Genomic DNA, 21719 nt, shown 5'->3' with positions numbered 1-21719 from the left:
ATTTTCTGTTTTCTCTCCTGACGTTTTGAACTACTTAGAGTTTGGTTTGCTATGGAAAATCAGCGTACAAATAAGTTAACGATGCTGATGCTCCACTGACCAGGCTTCAAAGCCCGAGTGAGCGCACTCTCACAGGTAGCTCAACAGAGGCAATCCTAGCCTGCAAACTATAATGGGGTTCCTGATACAAACCACGTCACGTGGCTTCGAAAATGGTCAGGCTAATGGTCTTTTGTACTTGGGTGAGAATGCAGCACCACTTTGATTACCATTTCAACAATATGGTGTGGTTACATGAGTGTTGCAGGCAACTATTATATTATTTATGACTATTTATATAATAGTCATTAGGGACAAGCATTATTGTCCGGCAGAGAGGTCTTTCCTAGTGTAGCCTTATGAGGCTTTGCCCTCGGGTGGGAAAAATATTGCGCCTGGGAAAGGGAGATGGGAGTCAACAGACACTCAAGGAATAGTTTCGGAGAAAAAGCTTTTATTTCTACCATCCATGAACTGGTAGAAGGAGCAAGTGTGATAGTTCACAAAAACATGCACGGGTTCACAGTCATTTGCACAGAGTATATATTCCCCTTCCAGTTCCCTCCCCTTTCTCCTCCCTCAGGAGTCCTGCCCATGAGTTCCTCTGAGCATGAACAGAAAGCTGTCTATTCATTAGCTTTTTGAAGCCTTCTTGTAACGGTTTTGCCCTGGCCACAGCATCTTGTGAGAAAAGCAGAGGAGAGCAGAGAAAAGCTGGTTTGGATTTTTAGAAGACAAAAGGGATTTTGGACAGTTTTGAGGCCTGGTGGGGGGGGTGACTTTGGGCCTAGGTGGGGTCACCTGTCCTCACCTCCTTCACCAGCATAGCTGTCAACTTTCCCCCTTTTTAAAGGGAAATTCCCTTATTCTGAATAGGATTCCTTGCAAGAAAAGGGAAAAGTTGACAGCTATGCTTTCCTAGTCCTGCTCCCAAGATCCTTTCACCCGGGGCTGTCGGGGATTTATCGCTGAGCCCTGAGAGCGCGAGGCCTAGGCTCTGCCATGGAGCTCAGGCTCCTTCCCATGAACAGTCCGGCTCCTCCACAGCGGCAGCCACCTCAGGCCACGGGTTTTTCAGTGCTGCTAGCATTGCGCAAGAAGGCAGTGTGATAGGCAGGTGACATTGAATGCAGCTAAACAAGGCCACTTGGGGATCTATAGTGAGGACCCCCTTTCTGCCCCTGGTCTGCTCCAAAGACTCTTGTCCCGGGTCTGTGACTGCACAGGGGGCTGGAATGCAGCCTGGGGCCTGCTTTGCTCCTGGCTGGACCTTCCTGCTGAGCCTCAGCCAGCTGTGAGTCAGTCTGCTTTTGATGTCCACTGTTTCCCTGCAGGCCATGAAGTCTTATCAGACGTACCGCATTGACTGCCTGAACGCAGAGGCGAAGCTGCGTGAGGCTGAGCGGCAAGAGGAGAAGCGTGGTGGCGGGAGGCATTCTGACCCTGGGGGGTCTCCCGGTGGGGCAGGGCTGGATAAGGCCCCCCGTCGCACCTCCCTCAAGAAAGTGGAGCGGCTGCTGGAAAAGGTAGGGGAGGGGGCCTCATGGAGGTGGGGGCCTTTCTCTAAATATTCCAGAAGGTTCTTGGGGTGACAGTTGGCTATTAATAACGAGGGCTACAGATCCATGCACACTTACTTTAGAGTAAGCCCATTAATGTTACGGAAGTTAATAAATGTGCATAGGATTGCTCATGTAGGCCAGTCTGTTTATTAAATAGTTTAACTTCATTGTCTGCCTTTTAAACAGATTGAAAATCTAATCTAATGTGTCCTTTTGAGATATTGAGGGGCTGTTGGGGACACCCGTTCCCTCCCTTTGTCAACAGAGGTTTAGATCCCAGTGCTTCTCCTATTTTCCACTGTCACCAATCCACTCTGAAATTTCCTAGTAGCTCAGGGTGGAGAAGACTTTGGTGTCAGATGATGCCAGAGACAGGATGAGCTTTAAATTAAGACTGCTGGCACATTAAAAGGGGTTTTTATGTTTTTATTATTTTTATTTGAAAGCCACCTTGAGTCCTGCCAGGGGAAAAGGCAGGGTATAAAATAAATAAATTAATTTAAATAATAGCACTGCCACAAGTAGCTTACATCTCATGCAATGGTTGGTCCTAGGTGTCCACATGTAAAAGCAAAAGTGCGTAAAGCCAGGAACCGGCCCCTGGAACCGGCCCCATCCTTCCTCTCCAGCTCTTTCAAGGTGCCTCAGAAGAGCAGGGGTGGATGGGAGCTGATCTTCATTCTGTTTCACAGGCACAGCAGAAAGTGTGGAGCAAGTCTTCACCCCTTGCGGACTCCTGCTCATTAGTCCTCCTGTGAGCTCCAGGCCACAGGCCACTTCTCCGCGGGGGGGGGGGGGCTTCGGCCCCACGCTTGCTCTGCAACCTCATGCTCCTTGGCACAGACTGGCTGAGGCCATCTCCCAAAGCTGTTTTTATAGAAAAGCTAACCCATATCTTAAAAGGATAATAACATGGGTTACATACTCTGCAACTAAACACAGTTCTTGTAATACACTTAGATAACCAATGAATCATTCTCTGATGTCAGTGCAACTCTGAACCTTTGTAGAAGCAGTGATGGCCACCCTCTTGAATGGCTTTAGAAGAAGATGAGATAAATGAGTGGCTCTTTACCATGAATCTGTATCTCCTTGTCCTTCCCCTCCATGGGTAGCAGACTTATAGTACAAGTCCTACTCTGTTCAGTGAGGATTACTATTAGGTAACATGCAGCAGCCATTGGGGAAGATTATGTGATATTAGGATGTTGGGAGGAGAGGATCTTAAAGGGGTTAATTTGAAGCAGGAGGTGGTTAACTGTCTCTTGCATCCTCCCCACCTTGTCTACCTAAACAAATAAAGATAGTGTAAAGCTACTTTTTCTCTAGCTCAACAGTTTGTCAAGCTATTGCTATAGGAATGATGCTAGTAAGCAGGTAGACTTATGAGGGGAAATTGCTGCCATTGTCAGAAAAGAACATAGCCTGTACAGGAACTAGGTTTCTAACTGGGGAAGGTGGGAGCTGATGGGAGGGAGGGCTGGCTGAGGTGAGCCTAACTGAGCCTCCTACAAATTCCTGCATCGCAGGAGATTGGACTCGATGGCTCTGGGGGTCCTTTCCAACTCTACAATTCTATGATTCTGACCCCTGCAGAGACAGTCCAAGTTCATGGAGAGCAAGCTGAAATGTGCCAAGGCCCGGAACGACTACTTGTTGAGTCTGCACGCTGCCAATGCTGCCATCAGCAACTATTATGTGCGCGATGTTGCTGACCTACTAGACGTGAGTCTGTCCTCCACCCAAGCTGGTGCAAGAACCATAACATTTGGCAGTACAAAAATCAGTGCCACACATTTTGTTGGGCTGTTTCTGTGCTGTGACAATTTTCACTCTTTTCGTCACTAAGGGGATGTCCACATAACAACTGCATATTGGTTTTATACCAACTATCATGGTCAAATCATGGGAACTGTCGTTTGGTGAGAACGTTGAGAGTTCTGTTAGCGCTGCCCAGCTACTGTCATGGAACTACAGTTCCCAGGATTCCTGGAAGGGTGGAGGGAGAAAGGAGTATGACTGTCAAGCTACTTCAAGAGGCGCCAGTGTCTTTGCCATGCCTTCCCTGTGAATACTTGGCGGGTGTGCTTGAAAAGGCCGTGTCTTTAGCAGGTGATATGCTACCTTAGCAAGTAATTTTCATTCATTTGAAAACACCAAGTTTCTAGCTCTCAGTTTATAATTCTAGCCCAAGTTTCTAGTTCTGCAGAGAGGAGGGACCTCTGAAAATATACGGGCAGTTTTTGCTGTCAGGTTAGAAACATAAACTGGGGGAGTAGGCTTGTAAAAGGGTACGACTTCCCAGTTAATCTCAGCTTCCTCTACTGTTATAGGATTCCTAGCCTTCAGAACATGAGAAAGAAAAAAGCTAGACCAAAAAGATTCCAGATCCTGTCCTGCAAATCAGGCATAATGCATAATTTGCACTGTGTTATCAATGTCATTGTGCATTATGTTACATATATTATCAGACTCTGTTTTCTGATAGAGACGTTTTGGTTGTAAACAGCTGCATAGCATAGAGAAATTCAACAGGGGCAGCTTTCCTTCATCATGGGGCTATCAGGACAGGTAGAGCTGTGCCTGCTGTATGTTGCTGTCCTGCCTGCATTAGGCAGCTATTTAAGGCACAGGAACATCTTTCAGAAACAGAGTTGACCAACCCATTCGACAATTCGCTTTAGGGATGAGTGCAAATGTGGTTTTAAGGGTGTCTCTTTTGTCTCATTCTTCCCAGTGTTTTGACCTTGGCTTCCACCTTTCCCTGGGCAAAGTGCTGAGGACTTACCTAGCAGCTGAGTCCCGGGCCCAAGCGGCTTGGCAGCAGGGCCTGTGCACCATTGAAGGAGCCATTGATGCCCTGGACCCACTGGGGGACAAGTCCAGGTTGATGGAGGCCAACCCTGCAGCTTACTGTCCTCCTCTGTGCTTTGACTACCAGCCTCATGAGGGCGACGAGGTAAGGGGCTGCTCATTCCTGGCTCCCTATAGAACATACCCTTTTGTCTGGTACTTATTCTCTCCTTGCCATCTTCAGGTGTCTGAGGTCCGGGCTGAGGGTCCCCTGAGAAATGAACTAGTTTCCCGCTTCCAGCATCTCCAGTCCCGTCTCAATGCCATCACCCTGGAGACAGACGAGGTGAGTGTCAGCAGAGAACAAAGTCAAGCCCCTGCCCCTCTCCTCTGATTTGCTTGAGCCCAGAAATTTCCAAATGGTAGCCATGGGTTCTAGTGACGACGAACTGGGATTAATATTGTGCAAGACATAGGCCTAGTGTCTTCAGACTGTAGGCTGGGGTTCAGCTGACTGACTGCTCCTCCACACAAAGACAAAACATTAAATCATGGCTTCACATTTTAAAGAAAACACATTTAGGCTGAATTCCTTGCTGGGGAGTAGCAGTCTCAGACAGAGTGGCAGAGCCGCCACCACAACCCTGCTGCTCACTCAGGCTGCAGTAGTGATCTGGAAACACTCTGCATGTCTTCAGAAGCATTAAGGACAAACCACAGGGCTGAGTACTGGCTCAAACTAAGCGCAAATGAGCACATAACCATAAGCAGTGGGCCTGCAACTTACACCCACTTTACACCTACTACCACAACCTTTTGCAAGTGGTGGAGAAATAAATGAATTAATTGGGGGGGGACGGACTTGATATTCCTCTGTCTCCATTTATTTATTTCCCTGCCACCTGTGCACCCAGTGGGTTTTCCTTGTTTGCCAGGCTCTGGGAAGGTCAAGTCAAGTCATTTTATTACGGTCAATGACCCGTATCAAGATAAAAACACCAATTACAAAATTTTAAAGCTCAGCTAGATAAAACTAGATGAAACAATATAAAATCACATATACATTTTTAAAAAGCAGTTCTGCATGGTCATTTACCTGTCAGAAAGGAAACTCTGGGCTCATATTTGGGAAGGCATCGCAAGGGCTCTGGGAGTATCCCTGGGTTTCCTTTCTGTAAGGGATGTTAAGTTTCCCTCTGCCTTACGGGGGGAGGAGGGGGCAGTTTGGGGGGTTCCTGATTTTGCATGATTTTGCCTTTGTGCGCGGACCCCCAGAACAGACCCTGGTGGGCCAAGTGTATTTGATATTTTTTTTATGCAATAGTGAAAGGTATCCTTTTGTATTACACAGCTTTTCCTGCCTTTCATGTTGCTTTCTAGTGCTTTTCTGGTCCTGGGGCTGTTTCCTTTCTTTTTGGCGAGGTGAAGGAAGTGGCTTCAGGTCAACAGCTAGAAATTTCACAGTTGGCGTTCCGTTTGGTTGAATGGATGAGAGCCAGGGATGCTTCAGGATTTCGCCCTCACCAGCCATGCAACGCTTTGCTTCCCCCAAGCATGCTCCTCTTGGAGTGAATGGCAGTTTCTCATGAGTGTGGGAGAAAGTGAGGCATGTCTGTGCAGGCACCAGTGGATTTCAAGGGGTGGGGAGTCTTCTCCCTTGGTGACTTCACTTTCTGTTTTGCTTCCCCTCTGCTCTTGATTGCTCTGTGGCAGCAGAGATCAGTGGGTGTCCCTGGTCAGAGGAAGAAGCGCTAGGGGGAGGTTGTTACTCACCCATCTAGGCAAATACTGTGTACAAACAGCTGCAAACTACACTCAGAATCACTGCTGTACAGGGTGCTTTGTGGGGCTTTGTGGAATATTTTGGAAAACCCAAGCCCTTTGGTTTTTATTTTAGGAACACAGGAAGCTGCCTTGTATCAAGTCAGACCTCATCCACCTCCAGTACGGAGGCCATGGCTTTCCAGGGTTTCAGGCAGGGTCTTGCACAGCCCAGCCTGGAGACTCCATTGGGGACTGAACCTGCAAGTCAGATGCTCTGCCACTAAGCCTCCTCACCCCCAATATTTGAGATGAATCTTATTCAGATATAGAGCATATGAATGAACCATGTTCCACATTCCATAGTGGTCAGTGGCATTTGCTGAGAACTAAGCCCGCTGCTTTCTGCCTTCCGTCTGCTACAGCCCTGCTCCTTTTTAGCAGGAAGCAATGTACACATTTAATAAGCCTAGAGCTTAACCTGCACTGCACCACCCAAGACCCAGGGGATGTGTGTGTACACTAATATGTCAGTTAAGACCTTACTAGGTAGGCATTATGGGGGCAAATGTTTGGTCCCAACTCCACATTTGCTGTGATAAAACAGGGCAGCGGGGAGGCACATACAGTAGTTAGCTAGCTTATAGTTTGCCAAATTTATGAATATATTATCACAACTAAAAGTCTCAGCAATTTAAAACAAGAAAGGAGAGGATTAGCAAATGGGAGCCCTCCTATCAGATGTCAAAGAAATAAATAGCTACATGACATTGAGAAGACATCTGAAGACAGACCTGTTTAGGGAAGTTTTTAATGACTGATGTTTTAATGTATTTTTAATCTTTTGTTGGAAGCTGCCCAGAGTGGCTGGGGAAACCCAGCCAGATGGGCGGGGTAGTAATAATAAATTATTATTATTATTATTATTATTATTAGAGTATAACCCTTCCTGATCCCACTGATTTGCCAGTGTCAGCTGCCCCCATGACTTACTTGGGTTTTGGTTCCTTCTTGTTGCTTTTTTCCTTTAAGAAAAGAATAGCTGGGGGTCATTTGCAGGGAACAATTATTGGGCAGGGGAAAGATAATCATTCACCTTCCATCCGCCTTCCCAGCTCCTTCATTAGTATTATAGGGGAAACATTCATTCCCTTTGTTAAGCGCCAGCAGTCCACTGTCAATGGCTCTCGGTGTAGAGTTTTCTGCTTCCTTCCACAGGTAAACAAGACTCTGAAGGCCACCCTGCAAAGCCTGGTGGACCTGTTGGCAGCGGAGGAGCCAGAAGCACTGGATGCCTTTCAGGGCTGTCAGTCGACGGAGTCGCTCAAGTCTACCGGCTCTGACGCTGGTGGGAAGCAGGCCTTGGCAAAGCGCCGGGCCAACCAGCAGGAGACGGAGAGCTTCTACATCATGGTACGCAGCCAAAGATTCTTAGAACCATGAACATTCAAAGCCGTTTTGATAGATGGTATCCAAAAGGTGAATCCCCATGGCCCAAAATGTGGGCCTGGCTGCTCATCAGCCTCTTGCAAGTCCCACCTATGCAGTCCAGACCACAACGTTTTGTGATGGAAAGTGGTGCATAAGTGAAAAGAGCAAGAGAGCCAAGCACAGGACCCCTTGCATTTGACATGGGAGCAGATACCTTTCCAGGCTGTGGTCATGCAGGGGATCCTGCTCTGGAGATCTCTCCCCGCCCCCACTTTTGATTAGGCCACCAGAACTTATGCCCCTGTTGGCCATGGCAAGGCTGTCCCAAGTGAGGTCCCTTTCTCTTCCGCTTGCCTCCGGAAGGCTTCTCTAGGTCTTCCCAGGGACAGAGCTGTAATCCCAGCCCCTCTTTCTGTCTTAGAGCCTGAGGTCTCCCTGCTATCTTCTCTGGTAACAGACTTCTTGGTGTCTCTTGTGCAGAAATTCAAAGAATATCTCTCCGGACGAAGCATTCAAACCAAACTACAAGCAAAGCATGACCAGATGAAGGAGGCGATAGAGAAGGGTGAGAACATGGGGAGTAGATTGCCAGTCTGGGCACTGTAGCCTTGGGCTAGATGAGGCATGGGAATTCGGGATGGCTTGGAGTACAAAAATTACCTGTAGTTTTATACCTGTTTAATTGCCAGCCTTTCTTGCAAATAAACCCAAGAGTTTGTGAAGTACTGAGGATCTGAGCTAAGACTCCTCCAGGCTCCCCGCAAAACTGTTGTCTCCAGGGTTTCTTATAGGAAAAGTGATTGCAGGTATTCCAGCGTCAGGGTGAAGACAGATGTCCCTTTTTAGAGTAGCCTTGTTCCCTTACCTCCACTCATTTCAAAGACACACACAGCACGTGCATCAAATTCTAACTGTCTGACCATCATACTTTAGGAAGGCTGCCTGTTTCTCTTACCCTTCTCAAACTCCTAGCAGCTGGCACATTTAAATTCAGCATTTTAAACTTATTTAGGATTTTACATTGTTTTAAAACACTATAAAAACTATTCCAAGAGGTGAAGGATTTGGCTTTTATAGTTGAAATGTACCCAATCTTGCTTTAAAAAGCAGGAGAGGAAGAAGCCTCGTTTCATTGGCCAGCTCTTGTGTCAATCTGCAATTCCACTTTCTGAGAATGAGCAGCCTGTAAATGGCAAATGGAGGTGCTTCCATCACATGCTTGCTGATGAAGCTGTGTACATTTGTCTTCATCATAAATTTGAGGTGTAGATATGGCCACAGAGATCCAGGACTCCAGATGCTAACTTCCCTGTCTTCTATTTCCTTGCTCTCCCAGGTGCTGCTGTGGACCGAGAACTGGCCAGGTAAAAGGAAGCCGAAGGGGTCATGAAAATGGTGGATACTCACATGGCAGTGTTGGGGGTGGAGAGATGGGCACTCTGCGTGTTGCCCCTTCCCCTGTGCCCAGTGGGGCAGTGAAGGCTTCCACTGTGTATTCTGTGGTTGAGGAACCAAGCAGAACGATGGGAAGGAGTCCAGTTCCAGCTCTGGGGGAGTCTCTGACATCTTCCTTCCTCCCCACCCTACACAAACCTTGGTTCTAGGCCACAGTCCCAGCGCGTCCGGCGTTCCCGCCCGCCCTCGTGCTGCCACCACAAGCTCTTCGGGGGTGACCTGCAGGCCTTTTTGGAGGTACTGGCTGCTGCCCTGAGCTATGCCCTCCTGCCCAGCTCCTTCTAGCCCCGCTTTCTTGCCCTCTGCCTAGTACAAGAACTCTCTGCCTCCCTGGCCCTGCTCTTGCCTCTGGCTCTTCCCAGTCGCACCCGCTGCTCCCGCTGCTTGTAATGTGCTTGCTGACTCTGTCTCTCCTGTCCGTGCTGCCCCAAGGAGGAGGAGGCTGCAGACACGGAAGCAGGTACAGGACTGGGGTGGGCAGGCAGGGGTGGGCAGGCAGAGCAGATGGGACCAGCAATGCGACAGGCACGGAGAGGATGCTTCGCTAGTTTTTGTGAAGAGAGCTTGCACATATTTGTTGTGTGTAACTTGTGCACAAGTGTTTGTGGGAACATGACGTGCTGCCTTTGCATGTGTGCATGCTTTGCACACCGAGGTGTGTGAAGATGCATCCCTGCGGGTGCATGTGTGTGACACTCCTCCCTGCTTGTGTGTTTTGGACATGCTGCTTCCAATCTCCTTTTGTTGTTCTTCTTTGTTTGCTTGTAACAGGGAGCTCTCGGCCTGCGCTTGTGATGAATAGCGACTGCATGTTGCAACCACATGTTACCCTGAGTGGATGGCCCCTTCCAATCCACTGACTGAAATGGAAGGAGGAGAGTGTGCTTCAGATTGCGGCGGTGGGGAGAGCTTTTGTCGGGTGGGAAAGGCTGGCCAAGATGGTCAGGGACATTTCCCCAAGCCCTCAGAATGGCTTGGGGAAATTACCTAAGCTCCACCTCTGATTTCTGGTAGCTAAAGCCAAGTCCTTCCCATGGAGGTGAGCTTGAGAGAGCATGTACACTGTGCAACATGTGTGACATCACTTCAGGGACAGACGTGCACAGCATGAGGGCATCTCTTCACACAGACAAGACACACAGCGGGGGCAGCTCTATGGCTCTTTGAACCCGTAGCCCCACCCCTGCAAACAATATTTAATAATAATAATAATAATAATAATAATAATAATAATAATAATAATAATAATAATATATTATTTATACCCCAGCCACTCTGGGTGGCTTCCAACTGAATATTAAAAACAATACAGCATCAGACATTAAAAACGTCCCTAAACAGGGCTGCCTTCAGTTGTCTTTTAAAAGTAAAATAGCTGTTTATTGCCTTGACTTCTGGTGGGAGGGCATTCCACAGGGAGGGCACCACAACAGGGAAGGCCCTCTGCCTGGTTCCTTGTAACCTCACTTCTTGCAGGGAGGGAACCGCCAGAAGGCCCTCCAAGCTGGACCTCAGTGTCCGGGCTGGATGATGGGGGTGGAGACACTCCTTCAGGCATACAGGACTGAATCTCACATGCAAAGAGCAGACAATAGTGTGTCAGCCCAAAATAAAAAAGGGCACCAACTTCCTATCCCTCATGGTGGCCCAGTATCTTGTTTGGAAACCCCTAAGTGGCCTGACAGGACTGAGGGAAGTTAATGTTTGATACCCTGTCCTGCCATGGTTCATGCCCTGGTGCTCTCCAGATCACCCCTGCTTTTGAGGGAGAATTGCATTCACTCTGGCACCATCTAGTGGGATTTCTAGGCCATAACACTGTTCTTTGCTTTGTCAGTGCCAATAAGCTTGAGTGTGACATGACTGTAAAGACTCTTCCTCATTATTCAGAGATCTCTCCCATTTGCAGCGCAGGGGAATGACATGTAAATGAGATATTACACTTATGCCTGCTTAGCATTTTTTTTTGCACATCTGTAAGAGTCGCTTCATCATTGTTGTAGGGTGCATAATAACAATAACAATAGGAGTGGGTATGTATTTATAACCCGGAGCTATATACAGTAATAATATTCTGGACAGGGTGGAGCCATTTTCCTAGGTGGGACATGGTCAGAGCTGTGTATATACTGCTCTGAAAAAAAATATAATTCTGCTATAAGTAGAACCGATTTATTTGGCCTGCAGAAGTCATGAAGGCGAAGGGAAATTGTGCACAATTCATTCTGGTCTTGCTAACCTTGGGGAGGTGAGGAGCTGCATAAGGCACTGAAGACCAGCCCCAGCCACTAGGATGGACTGGTTTGCATTTAAGTCCCACCCTTTCGTCAGGAAACTTCGGGTAGTGCACATGGTGGCTCTCCTCTCTTTCCTCCGCTTTCCATTTTGCCTTCACAGCAACACTGTAAGGCAGCTTAGGTTGAGAGACAGCAACTGGCCCTTGGCAGGGCAGGGGGAGGGATCTGAACCCAGGTCTTCCCATCAGCTGGTACTAGCTGGTAGTCGCTCTCTCTCTCTCTATATATACATAAGACAGAGAGAGAGAACCCTTGCTTTTTATAGAGCTGAAGGTGAGAGATCACCTGCTTGTGCCTTTGCATGTCTGGGAAACAGGTTTAGGGCTTGAACACTATGGAAATAAATAATAATAATAATAATAATAATAATAATAATAATAATAATACAATAGCAATAATCATATATATAGCATTTCCATTATTGCATTTCTTATCTCTTATCCTAGTAATCCTAACAACAGCCCAGTAAAGTAGGTCAGCATTACTCTTCCCATACTGAGGATGGGGGGCTGAGACTGGAGAGTGGTTGGCCTAAGGCCAAGTAATGATTCCAAGGCTAAGATAATCTCTGAACTGGCAATGTCCCTTCCACACTATACTGATCAAGGGAGAAAATAAATGTAATTACTGTATTAATACGGTAAATAAGTATATTCACAATCAAGAGTGCTGGGAACTTTTTTTAAAAAAAAATGAAAGCTGGGATTATCAGGAAGCTGAATTCTGCCCCCAAAATTACGCTCTATGCTTTTGATGGGCTCCTGTGGAAAGGGAGCCTCCACACAGTCCTGGTTCTGTGATGAAGCTGCTCTGTGACATTTTCCTTTCCTTTCCGTAACTCCAGAGCTCAGGCCAGGCTGTCCCCCTTGTCGTGGAGAGCTGCATCCGCTTCATCAATCTCCATGGTAAGCTGAGCCCCTCTCCCCTCCCCCAGCAAATGCTTCCCTTTGGGGATGTGGACCAGACTCCCAGGTTTCAAAAGGATCTCCAACTTGTGCATAGCAGTGAGTGGATCCCAGCAGTAAGGGGAAATTTCCTTGCTGGAAAATGTGACTGGGTTCTCTCCCCCGACCTGTCTTCTTCTCCCCAGGGCTCCAGCATGAAGGTATTTTTCGAGTGCCAGGGTCCCAAGCACAGGTATCAGAGATCCGGAATGCCTTTGAGAAAGGTGAGCGAGGCTTCTTCTTCATCATTATCATCATCATCATCATCTCATTTGTATACTGCCCTTCACCTGAAGATTCCAGGGTGGTTCACAACAAAAACAAAATACAAAATGAGCATGCAAAATGCATAATAAAAAAAAGACAAAGACAAACCAATAACCCCACGTCCCCAAGGACATTTAAAAAGCTGTAGAATGCTAATCAGCCAAACACCTGGCGGAAGAGGAATGTTTTGGCCTGGTGCCTAAAGGTATGTAAGGAAGGCGCCAGGCGAGCCTCCCTGGGGAGAGCCTTCTGCAAGTGGGGAGCCACCCTGAAAGGTGAGGAGGTGTGCAGCGGAGAGAGAGGAGTAGAGGGCAAATTTGATGAGCCTTAGAGTTTGCCAGAAGGAGGGGAAAGGGCAGTGGTGGGGTCACAGTTTCCCATGGGGCACAAAATAATGAGCAGAGGATGTACAGCAGCCTGGAGTCAGGGGAGAAAGGACTTGGAAGGATGTTGCGCCAAGGGAGGAAGGCGTAGCCGATGTGCAGGTGAGGAGCGAAGTCAGTGTGCTGGCTCTGGAAGGAGCGTGGGCATTTAACCTGAGCCATGAAGCCTGTTTCAAAGAGGCCTTTTCTTCATTGCCTAGTTCTCAATTTATTTTGTTTACAGTATTTATATGATGCCCAATAGCTAAGGTTCTCTGGGTGGCTAACAGTAAAAGTTTACACCATAGCTTTCCTGCAGATAAATGGGATTATTAGTGGGAGGTGATTCTAGGCTAAAGGGAATGCAAGACGTTACCTCATAGCAAGTCCGACTGTTGGCCCATCTAGCCCCCTATTGTCAACACTGACTGGCAGGGGCTCTCCAGGGATTCAAACAGCCTGGGGTCTTTCCCAACCCTGCATGAAAATTCCAGCAGTTGAGCTTGCATGTATGTGCCTATGAAGCCTGGTTCTACCCACTGGTCCATCGCCCTTCCCCTAGGACGACTTCCTCTGCAGGCGCATCCTCTGAAAGACACCCACCTTTCTCTCCAAATCAGTCACTCTGCTTTGACACAATTATGTATTTAATGCTTCTATAGCATTCTCTTTTTAAATATCATACCCCAAAGGAATACAATTTCCATGCACAATTCTTTCCTCCTTTATGCTCACAACAGCCCTTTGAGGTAGGTTAGTGGAAGAGGCTAGTTTGTCCAAGTTCATCCAGGAGGTTTCATGACTGAGGAGGAAGGATTGTAAAGACACTCTCCTGTGTCCAAATGCTTTTGCTCCTGCAACACAGCGGTTCAAAGATGACCAGGAAACAGATTTATATCCCGCTCTTCAAGTGAAAAAAATTGTACCCACAAAATTATGTCATGACATAATAAAATATAAATTAGAGTCATTTAAAACTTCAAAATATTACTTTAAAAAGTGCAAATGTAGCAATAATTCAGAGCAGCCTAAACATACAAAACTAGAACAGAGCAATGTTTCTGGAACTCGCTGTACCATCAATCACTGAAGGCCAAAGTAAAAAGATGGGAGAAAGATCTTTGGGCTCATGAGAGACCATGTGATAAGGTTAAGAAAGGGATTGCTCTAATGAGTGCTCCCTCTTCACCAGGCGAGGACCCACTGGCAGATGGCTACATGCACCATGACTTGGATTCAGTAGCTGGAGTGCTGAAACTGTATTTTCGGGGATTGGAGAAGCCGCTCTTTCCTAGTGACATTGTCCCTGAGCTGCTGGCAACAGCCCGTAAGTTTGTGCGCAGATGTGCAGATCCCTGTTTCATTATTCTTGTTCGTTTGTTGATATATAGTGCCTGTAGTAACTAGGATTGACATTATGGCACACACGTACTTGATCCTAGTACAGCTTATAGTCCCCAATGTTGACAGTGCTGTACAGAAGTGACAAACGGAAGTGAGGGGAAAGAGGAGCAGCTTTTGAGCTGCTGAGACTCTCAGCTGGGCAGAATGGAAAAGCCTCTAGGTCTCAGCTGCTGGAACAATGGCATGAGTTAATCATGGAAACATTTCAGATACTTCTGAAGGTTAAAGCACAAATAATACACCAAGAAGCAAGAGGAGGCAGACCAAGAACTGGAGACTTCAGCTGTGTGCTTGTTTGCTCAGCAAGCTTACAAATCCCGACTCAAGTGCGGGACCTCGTGGCCTCTTTCTTTGTGTGTGTGTTTATGTGAATCCAAGTCCAATACATGCCGCCCCCTCTGATGGTCTCTTCCCAGAACTCGAATCTTCGGCCGAGCGTATCTCCCACCTCCGGGCTCTCCTTTCCCAGCTCCCACCTGCTGTGTTGGTGGTCCTGCGGTACCTCTTTGCTTTCCTCAACCAGTGAGTATGCAGGTGCTGGGTGGCCAGATGGAGACGGCGAGAGAGAGAGCGCTCCCTGGGGCTAGGAGGCCCCTCCCCTGTAACACACACCTTCTTCCCCCCTCAGCTTGTCTCACTATAGCGATGAGAACATGATGGATCCCCACAACCTAGCTGTGTGCTTTGGCCCTACCTTGGTGACCGTCCCTGCAGGCCAGGATGCTGTGTCGGTGCAGCCCCACATCAACGAGGTGGTGAAGTGCCTGATTGTGCATCACGAGGCCATCTTCCCTGGCACCAGCCAACTGCCCGGACCCCAGTATGAGAAGGTCATGGCCCTGGCTGAGGAGGACTACTGGTATGAAGGGGCGATGGGGAGACGGTGGGTGCTGTGAGCAAAGGAGCAGGGAGGGGTTGTGTGTGTGTGTGTGTGAAATTTGCATGTGGTTCAGCGCAGCTGGTAATGCTCATTCCTCCGTCCCACTGGAAAGACCCCTGCAAGGAAATGGTAACTGTCACACTCTCTTGTTTCCCTCCTTCTTGCTGACAGTGATGTGTTGCCACTGGAGGCCACAGCAGAGGAGCCTGAGACGGAGGGGACCCCCGAAACACCAGCTAGCGAAGATGGTGAGTGGTGGGGAGTTATGTGCAGCTGGGGTTACCATATGCCCCAGATTGCAGCCCATGTGGTAGGACCAAATCTGCCCATCATCCCAGTTACTGAAGGCAGCGCTACTGGAAGGACTTGGCCTGGGTCACAAATGCACCCACAGAGAGTACTGATACATATAGTGACCAGCCCATCTCCAGGTTGTCACAGTAATATTAGGTGAGCACCCCTACAGTATACATTATTCCAACCCATAAAATAACAATGGACATTTCAGAAGCCACTTGAAATAATACTTGACCTCCTGTTTAATAATGTGTTATGGATGCCTCCTCTTTTTTTTATGGACACGCAAGTACCCAAACTGGCTAGATCTGCTTTGTCACCAAGAATTCTCTGGGGTCACAGTCTAGCTCAGGCTTTGCCTTGGAATCTCTCGTAAGCAATTGACAACTACCCTGAGGTGGGAAAGATCCTTGGGAAGAGCCCTCCGTCCTCCGTTTCAGCCACCATGTTTCCTTTTGGGATCTGCAGAAACATCTTTCCCAGACCCAAATTGAGAATATGTCCAGCTTCTGGTCTTGTGCCTTCTTGCCCTCCCAGAGTGTGACTCCCAGTCCGAGATGGTGCCTCGCTCTATTTCTGTTCAGCATGAGGAGCGCTTTACGCCACAGCGAGTGGGCCCAGTTGGCTGGCGGCGAGGTGAGCGTGGCAACAACCGGGGACTAGTGCCTCCCATTGTCCTGCCTGACAGGTGAGTGGCACACCTTGAAGGGAAGACCTGGGGAAGAGAGTGGCAATTGGCCCGTGTGAAGAGAGTTACTTACTCCTAAACTGTAAAGCTAGGTTTAATGAAATAAACTGGAGAAGTGGAAGCATCAAGGCAGCCGGGGGTGAAGTCTTCGCGAAGTCCTCTCTGCTAATCAACCAAAGCACATTCAAAGCACTGGATGAGTGCACTCCCTGGGATGGGTGCTAGTGGCTCCCTAACTCTTCCTCTCCCACTGCAGCCCCACTTCATATCACTATATAGATATGGCAGCTCAGTGACAGAACTTTGCATGCAGGAAGAACCTGGTTTGATCCATGGCCTCTCCAGGTCCCACCCAGAAGAGAACCCTGTCTGTAATCTAGACAGCGGCGGTCAGTCCATGTAGACAATACTGACTGAGGTGGACCATTGGTCTGATTCATTAAAAGGCAGCTCCCGTGTGTTCCTGTGCTGTTGACACTGGGAACGCAAGGGAGGAGCTCCTTCTCAAAAGCCAGTAGAAGCCACACGGGGACTGGTCAAGATGAGGGATGTGGCTGGGGGCAAAGAACTAAAGCTACATCCCTGCCCCCCCCCCCGCCTAATATGCCTGGATTCTGGATTCCTCTCCCCTTTGACTGCAATTTATTGCAATTTACTTTATAAAAAGCCACTTGCTAATTGCATGAATGGCGTCCTGCCTGAATGTTGGGGTGTCTCCACTCTTGGGCTGTTGTTTAGGCCCCACAGCAACTGCAGTTCACTTGTCTTATTTGGAAGAAGCGTTCATTCCCTCCCTCTTGGGTTTGCCAAAAGAAGTTTATGGAAACCTCTGGCACCATCAGCTGTCCTATTACCACAGCCTTCGTCTTTATCATTTCTTTGGGGCTGTCCTACTATATACAGCACCTCATTGTTCCAGGCAGCTAGTTGTGACACCTTGTAAATGCTTTCCTGTTTTGGAAGGGAAACCCTTTCCTTTGCTGAGGTGGTTCTTTTTACTGCTTTTGACAAAGAACGGCTGGAGCCACTCAAGCAGGCTGCCAGTCACTAGCTAATATGCTGGGCCACAGCACGCGGGTTCCTGTGGGTCACTTGTGGGATGAGAAGTGGCGCAAAACGTATGAGTCATCTCAGCGGGACTCCGCAGGGCCTCCCCTGCAGCCCTGAAGCCATGCCTGGACTCAACTGCAGAACAGAAAGGAGCTGTTTACAAGAGAGGCCACGTTTACCACTGACCAATAACCGCAGCCTGTGGGGAAGGGAAAGGGTCTGTGGCTTCCCTCAGTCCAATTAAGGTTGATATGGATTTCCTGGGCCAAATGACTTTGTGGGTGAGTGGGAGCTGGGTTGCATTCTCCTCTCTGTATTATCGGAGTTCTGCATTTTGCCCAGAACCCACAAGTGCATTTGTGAGTTAAAATGTGCCTGTCTCTTTAAGGAACCTTTTGACCTTGTTCCAAGGAGCAGCTTTTTACAGAGCTGAAGAGCTGTGATGTTCTGTGGTGGTGCTGTGCCAGGCCTGGTCTAGGCATGCAGGAGCCTGAGGTCATAGAGTCCTTAGGTGGCAGATTGGGCTGCATTGGTTCAGGCTGGGGGTGGGAAATGACATGAAGAAGAAGAAGAAGAAGAAGAAGAAGAAGAAGAAGAAGAAGAAGAAGAAGAAGAAGAAGAATGCCAGTCTAACAGCAAATTATACATTTTAGATAGATTTTTAATATTAGTATCTAACAACTCCGTTTCCAATTTGGTTTTTTCCCGTTGCAAAACCATTTTTCTTATCAAGCTTATACAACTCATTGATCTGATAATATTGTAACCATCCATCCAGTTTATCTTTAATTTGGTCAAATGGTCTTAATTTAAATCCTTCATTGTGCGTGGAGTTCTTTTATGTGAGAGAAAGTTTTTTAAAAGGCAAGTTCCTCCATTTGCAGCCTGAAGTAGCACAATCCGGTCTACCACACTGGGACTCTAGGGCCCTTATTTTGCTGCCTCTGTCTATTTAAAAAGTATACTGCCCTTAAATCATAAATTTCCTGGGTAGATCAACTAACAGAAACTCTGAAAAACAGTGCTTGATATGTTTGTGGCCCAGGGAGCAAGGAGGAGAAATACATTGGAGGGTAAAGGCCTGGTAAGAGCATAAAGGGGTTTGATATAGAAATATATTAGTGTAGGCACCAGGCGAGCCTCCCTGGGGTGAGAATTCCACCAGTGAGATGCCGCTACGAAAAAGATGCTCTCCTCAGGGGCCCTTGGTGGGTTTACCTGATACATAACCTCTGAGGCTGCTTGATGTGAGAGAAGGCAATCCCTCAAGTTTCCAGGTCCCCAGCCATGTGGGGCTTTGAAGGTAAGCACCAGCACTCAGCTGCATGTGTAGACCAAGATACAGGAGGAAAGTCCATAGATATTTAGAACTAATGGGCAACAGAGGGTCATAAAGGTACTGGAAACAGGTGCCCCATATAGTGCTATAGTCCTATATAGTGACTTTTTATTTCCAAGAGGACTAGAGACTTAGGGTGCATACACAACATACATGGAAAGTGCACAATTTCCTCCAAATAATCGTGGGAACTGTAGTTTGTTAAGGCTATTGGGAATTGTGGCTGTTGGGAGGGTAAACTACAGTTCCCATGATTCTTTGCAAGAAGCAATGGGCTTTAAATATATGATGTGTATGCCGTGGCAGAAGCTTGTTTGTTTTAAGAAAAATAAAAGGGAAAAGAGTCAGGGTCCTTACAGCAGTGGGAGTGCTGGGTAGACGCCCCTCTGTGCTGAATAGTTACTTCAGGACTCCCTGTTCCTTGTGGGTGGGCTAAGCGAAGTTAGTGTTTGCAGCTCCCCACTGTGGCCGTGCTCTGAGGACCTCTAGAAAGGTGACTGTGGGGAAGCACCTTAGGCTAGCTCGGGAGGAAAATTCCTCCCACCGGCTTTTTTTAACAAGTTTCTATTTCCCCCTGTCGCTTACCCTGGCAGCGAGAAACAATCTAGCCCCCGGAGTTCCAGGTTAGAGATTGACACGGGACCCTCTGTGGATGAGCCGCTCCCTGAACCCGCCAGCAGGTAGGAGAAGGTGTGGCAGACAGACCTCTTCCCAGGAAGTGGCAGCATCTCAGCGCTGGCTGCGTGGTGGAGGATGACGGCACCTGTAGGAACGGTTGCATTCCACCCCAGAGATGGCTGTGCCTGGGCACCTTGGGGCTGGATCCGTCTTATAAGCAGGTGCTCTTTCTCTCTCTTTCCCAGGCTGCGGATGAATTCGGATGCGGGTGGTGGAGGTCGCCAGCGCGGTGGCGGGAGCAGCCCCATCCGCAAGCTGGCATCGCCCTTCATGGACGGGGGCCGCCTGTCCTTCCCCCTCCTGCAGCCTGCCCAGTCCAGGACCTTTCACCCAACTGAAAGGTGAGAGCAATGAAGAAGAAAGCATGGGTAGGTGGGTGAAATTCCTCGTGGTTGCAAATGCACGTTAGATGGATAGCAATCTCTCCATGTATGATCTGGTTGAGATTCCTGCATTGCAGGGGGCTGGACCTTCCAACTCTACAATTCTATGACTCTTGTATTACCTGGTGTCAGGGACTGGCAGGGTGTGTAGCAGAGACAGGGGAAGGGCTCAGCCATTTGTGGGGTTTTGTGCCTCCCACGAGGCAGGAGTCGGGGCTGGAGGAAGGGAAGAGGCTGAGCAGTTGGAGACAGGGGAGGAGGTGCAGAACATGCCAGGAGCAGAGGAAGAGACATGTCCTTAGAGAGGTGGCTGGTAGAATCCCCAATCCCCTCCGTCCTCTTCCCTGCTGTCTCCAGGGACCAGGAGGGGTTTGAAGAGGCAGGCACAGTGGCAACATCCATGTAGGAGAAGCTGCAGGCTGTTTGCACACATCCCATCAGGCAAGAGTACCTAAGTTTGGGTGGAGATGTGGTCGCCATTCTGCTCAACAGCTTGGAGCCTGGGGAGTGGATGCCAGCTGCTTAGCCACCAGAAGCGTACGTGAGTGTTCGGTGCACCTTAGGAGCTACCACAAGTTCATGCTTTGTAATAAAGAATTAAACTGCTGTCTGTCTGTCCTCCTTCAGCTGGGTGTGCTCAGGGCATCAGAGCTCTAGTAAGGTCCATGGGAAGCCCTTGCCCAGGGCAGAAGAGAAGGAGGTGGGTTGCTTCTCATTAGAATCATAGAATTGTAGAGCTGGATGGGACCCGAGGCTCATCTAGTCTAGCTTCCTGCAATGCCAGAATTGCCACTAAAGAATCCCTGATAGACGGCCATCCGAACTCTCTTTTGAACCTCTCTTCAAACTGCATTGATGACACCAGAGTGGCCTGGGATCTGGCCATGCAGAAGAGACTCCACCACTCCGGCAATGTAATAGTCGGGCCTTTGGTTAGATCTACAACCTATGCAGCAGATGAGGTGGCAGAGTCTTGGAGTGGTAAAGTGACCGTAGACATGAGATTCTCGTTTTAGAATCAAACATAGGAAGAAGGCTTATATAACAAGGAACACCACTGGTCCATCTAGTTCAGTACTGGCTACACTGACCTGCAGAAGCATTGCAGGATCCCTGGCGATGCTGAGGATTGCCCCGGGGATTGCATGCAAAGCAGTTGCTCTGCCATTGAGCTGTGTCGCTGCCCCATGGATGCTCCCTTACGTTAAAAAACAACAAAGCTCACTGCAAGTCGAAATCATATATATATATATGGGAGAGCATTCAAAAATGGTTTTCCTCTGTGGGCAGATTGAAATGGAACAGTCCATTCTGCCATCTCATTCTGCCACTGCTTGAGTGGATCCAGCCATAGGGATCCATTAGTAGGGAAAGAAGAATCAGATGAGCAGCAGAGGTGCAGGTAAGATGATGCTGGAAAGATCAGGGAGAGTTTGGCAAAGTGAGTTTTATGCTGAAGAGTAACATCTTGCTGAAAACATAAGGAATGCTGTTACTGACATCATAAGCTTGTCAGAGCAGTGTCAGGAAAAAACCAAAGGAGGCAGGCAGTACTTGAGTTTGTATGGAACAGTGATCCAGAATAGAAGGAAAGGCATCTTACCTCTGTTAATCTGTTCCTGTGTTGCACAAAGATAAGGAATGTCCCTCCATAGATTTATAGTGTAGCCTGATAGCACTTTCTCTCTCTCTCTCTCTCTCTCTCTCTCTCTCTCTCTCTCTCTCTCTCTTGTCATTGTGGTTAGAGAAGTAATTTGCAAAATGCAAAGGCACCTTAAGTCTCTAGCATACTCTTCCCCCCAGGAAATGTGCCCTGTGACCCTGCCCATAACTTCCCATCACTCTGGGAAACGGAAGCGCAGAACAACATAGCTGAGAGGCAAGCAGAGAAGTGCAGAGATTTAACTATGTGGACTAGAATCCTGATGATGCAGTTAGCGACAATAGGAGGTCTTAAATTTAATACTCTCTTCTGTGCTGTTTGCTTTGCCCCAGACCAGAAGTTAGCCCACGGCCCTGGGGAGTCAACAGCTCAGAGAGGCAGGGGCCGATGGAGAAACGGGTGGAAGTAGATAAGGTAAAGTGCCAA

The 21719-nt window shown here is 48.2% G+C and overlaps 1 protein-coding gene across 3 annotated transcripts in view; it reads left to right on the top strand.

Moving 5' to 3' along the window:
- Positions 1 to 21719, top strand: part of ARHGAP4 (Rho GTPase activating protein 4) — a 39065-nt gene that overhangs the window by 15600 nt on the left and 1746 nt on the right. Inside the window, exons 5-22 of one of the 3 annotated variants that reach the window (XM_083421237.1) lie at positions 1374 to 1565; positions 3198 to 3326; positions 4339 to 4560; positions 4639 to 4740; positions 7374 to 7568; positions 8067 to 8151; positions 8923 to 8950; positions 9191 to 9278; positions 12183 to 12243; positions 12429 to 12506; positions 14104 to 14238; positions 14732 to 14837; positions 14944 to 15174; positions 15367 to 15443; positions 16030 to 16180; positions 19163 to 19249; positions 19433 to 19588; positions 21626 to 21707. In XM_083421237.1, the coding sequence (XP_083277363.1) occupies positions 1374 to 1565; positions 3198 to 3326; positions 4339 to 4560; positions 4639 to 4740; positions 7374 to 7568; positions 8067 to 8151; positions 8923 to 8950; positions 9191 to 9278; positions 12183 to 12243; positions 12429 to 12506; positions 14104 to 14238; positions 14732 to 14837; positions 14944 to 15174; positions 15367 to 15443; positions 16030 to 16180; positions 19163 to 19249; positions 19433 to 19588; positions 21626 to 21707 (2205 nt within the window). Of the gene's footprint in view, positions 1 to 1373; positions 1566 to 3197; positions 3327 to 4338; positions 4561 to 4638; positions 4741 to 7373; positions 7569 to 8066; positions 8152 to 8922; positions 8951 to 9190; positions 9279 to 9473; positions 9502 to 12182; positions 12244 to 12428; positions 12507 to 14103; positions 14239 to 14731; positions 14838 to 14943; positions 15175 to 15366; positions 15444 to 16029; positions 16181 to 19162; positions 19250 to 19432; positions 19589 to 21625; positions 21708 to 21719 lie in introns of all 3 variants that reach the window. The other 2 variants (XM_083421238.1, XM_083421239.1) reach the window with 2 other exon arrangements.

The sequence above is a fragment of the Podarcis tiliguerta genome (assembly GCF_965153285.1).
Source record: "Podarcis tiliguerta genome assembly, chromosome: 17".
Taxonomy (NCBI): domain Eukaryota; kingdom Metazoa; phylum Chordata; class Lepidosauria; order Squamata; family Lacertidae; genus Podarcis; species Podarcis tiliguerta.
Note: the sequence above shows the minus strand (reverse complement) of the source record. Positions and strands in the feature narration are given on the sequence as shown.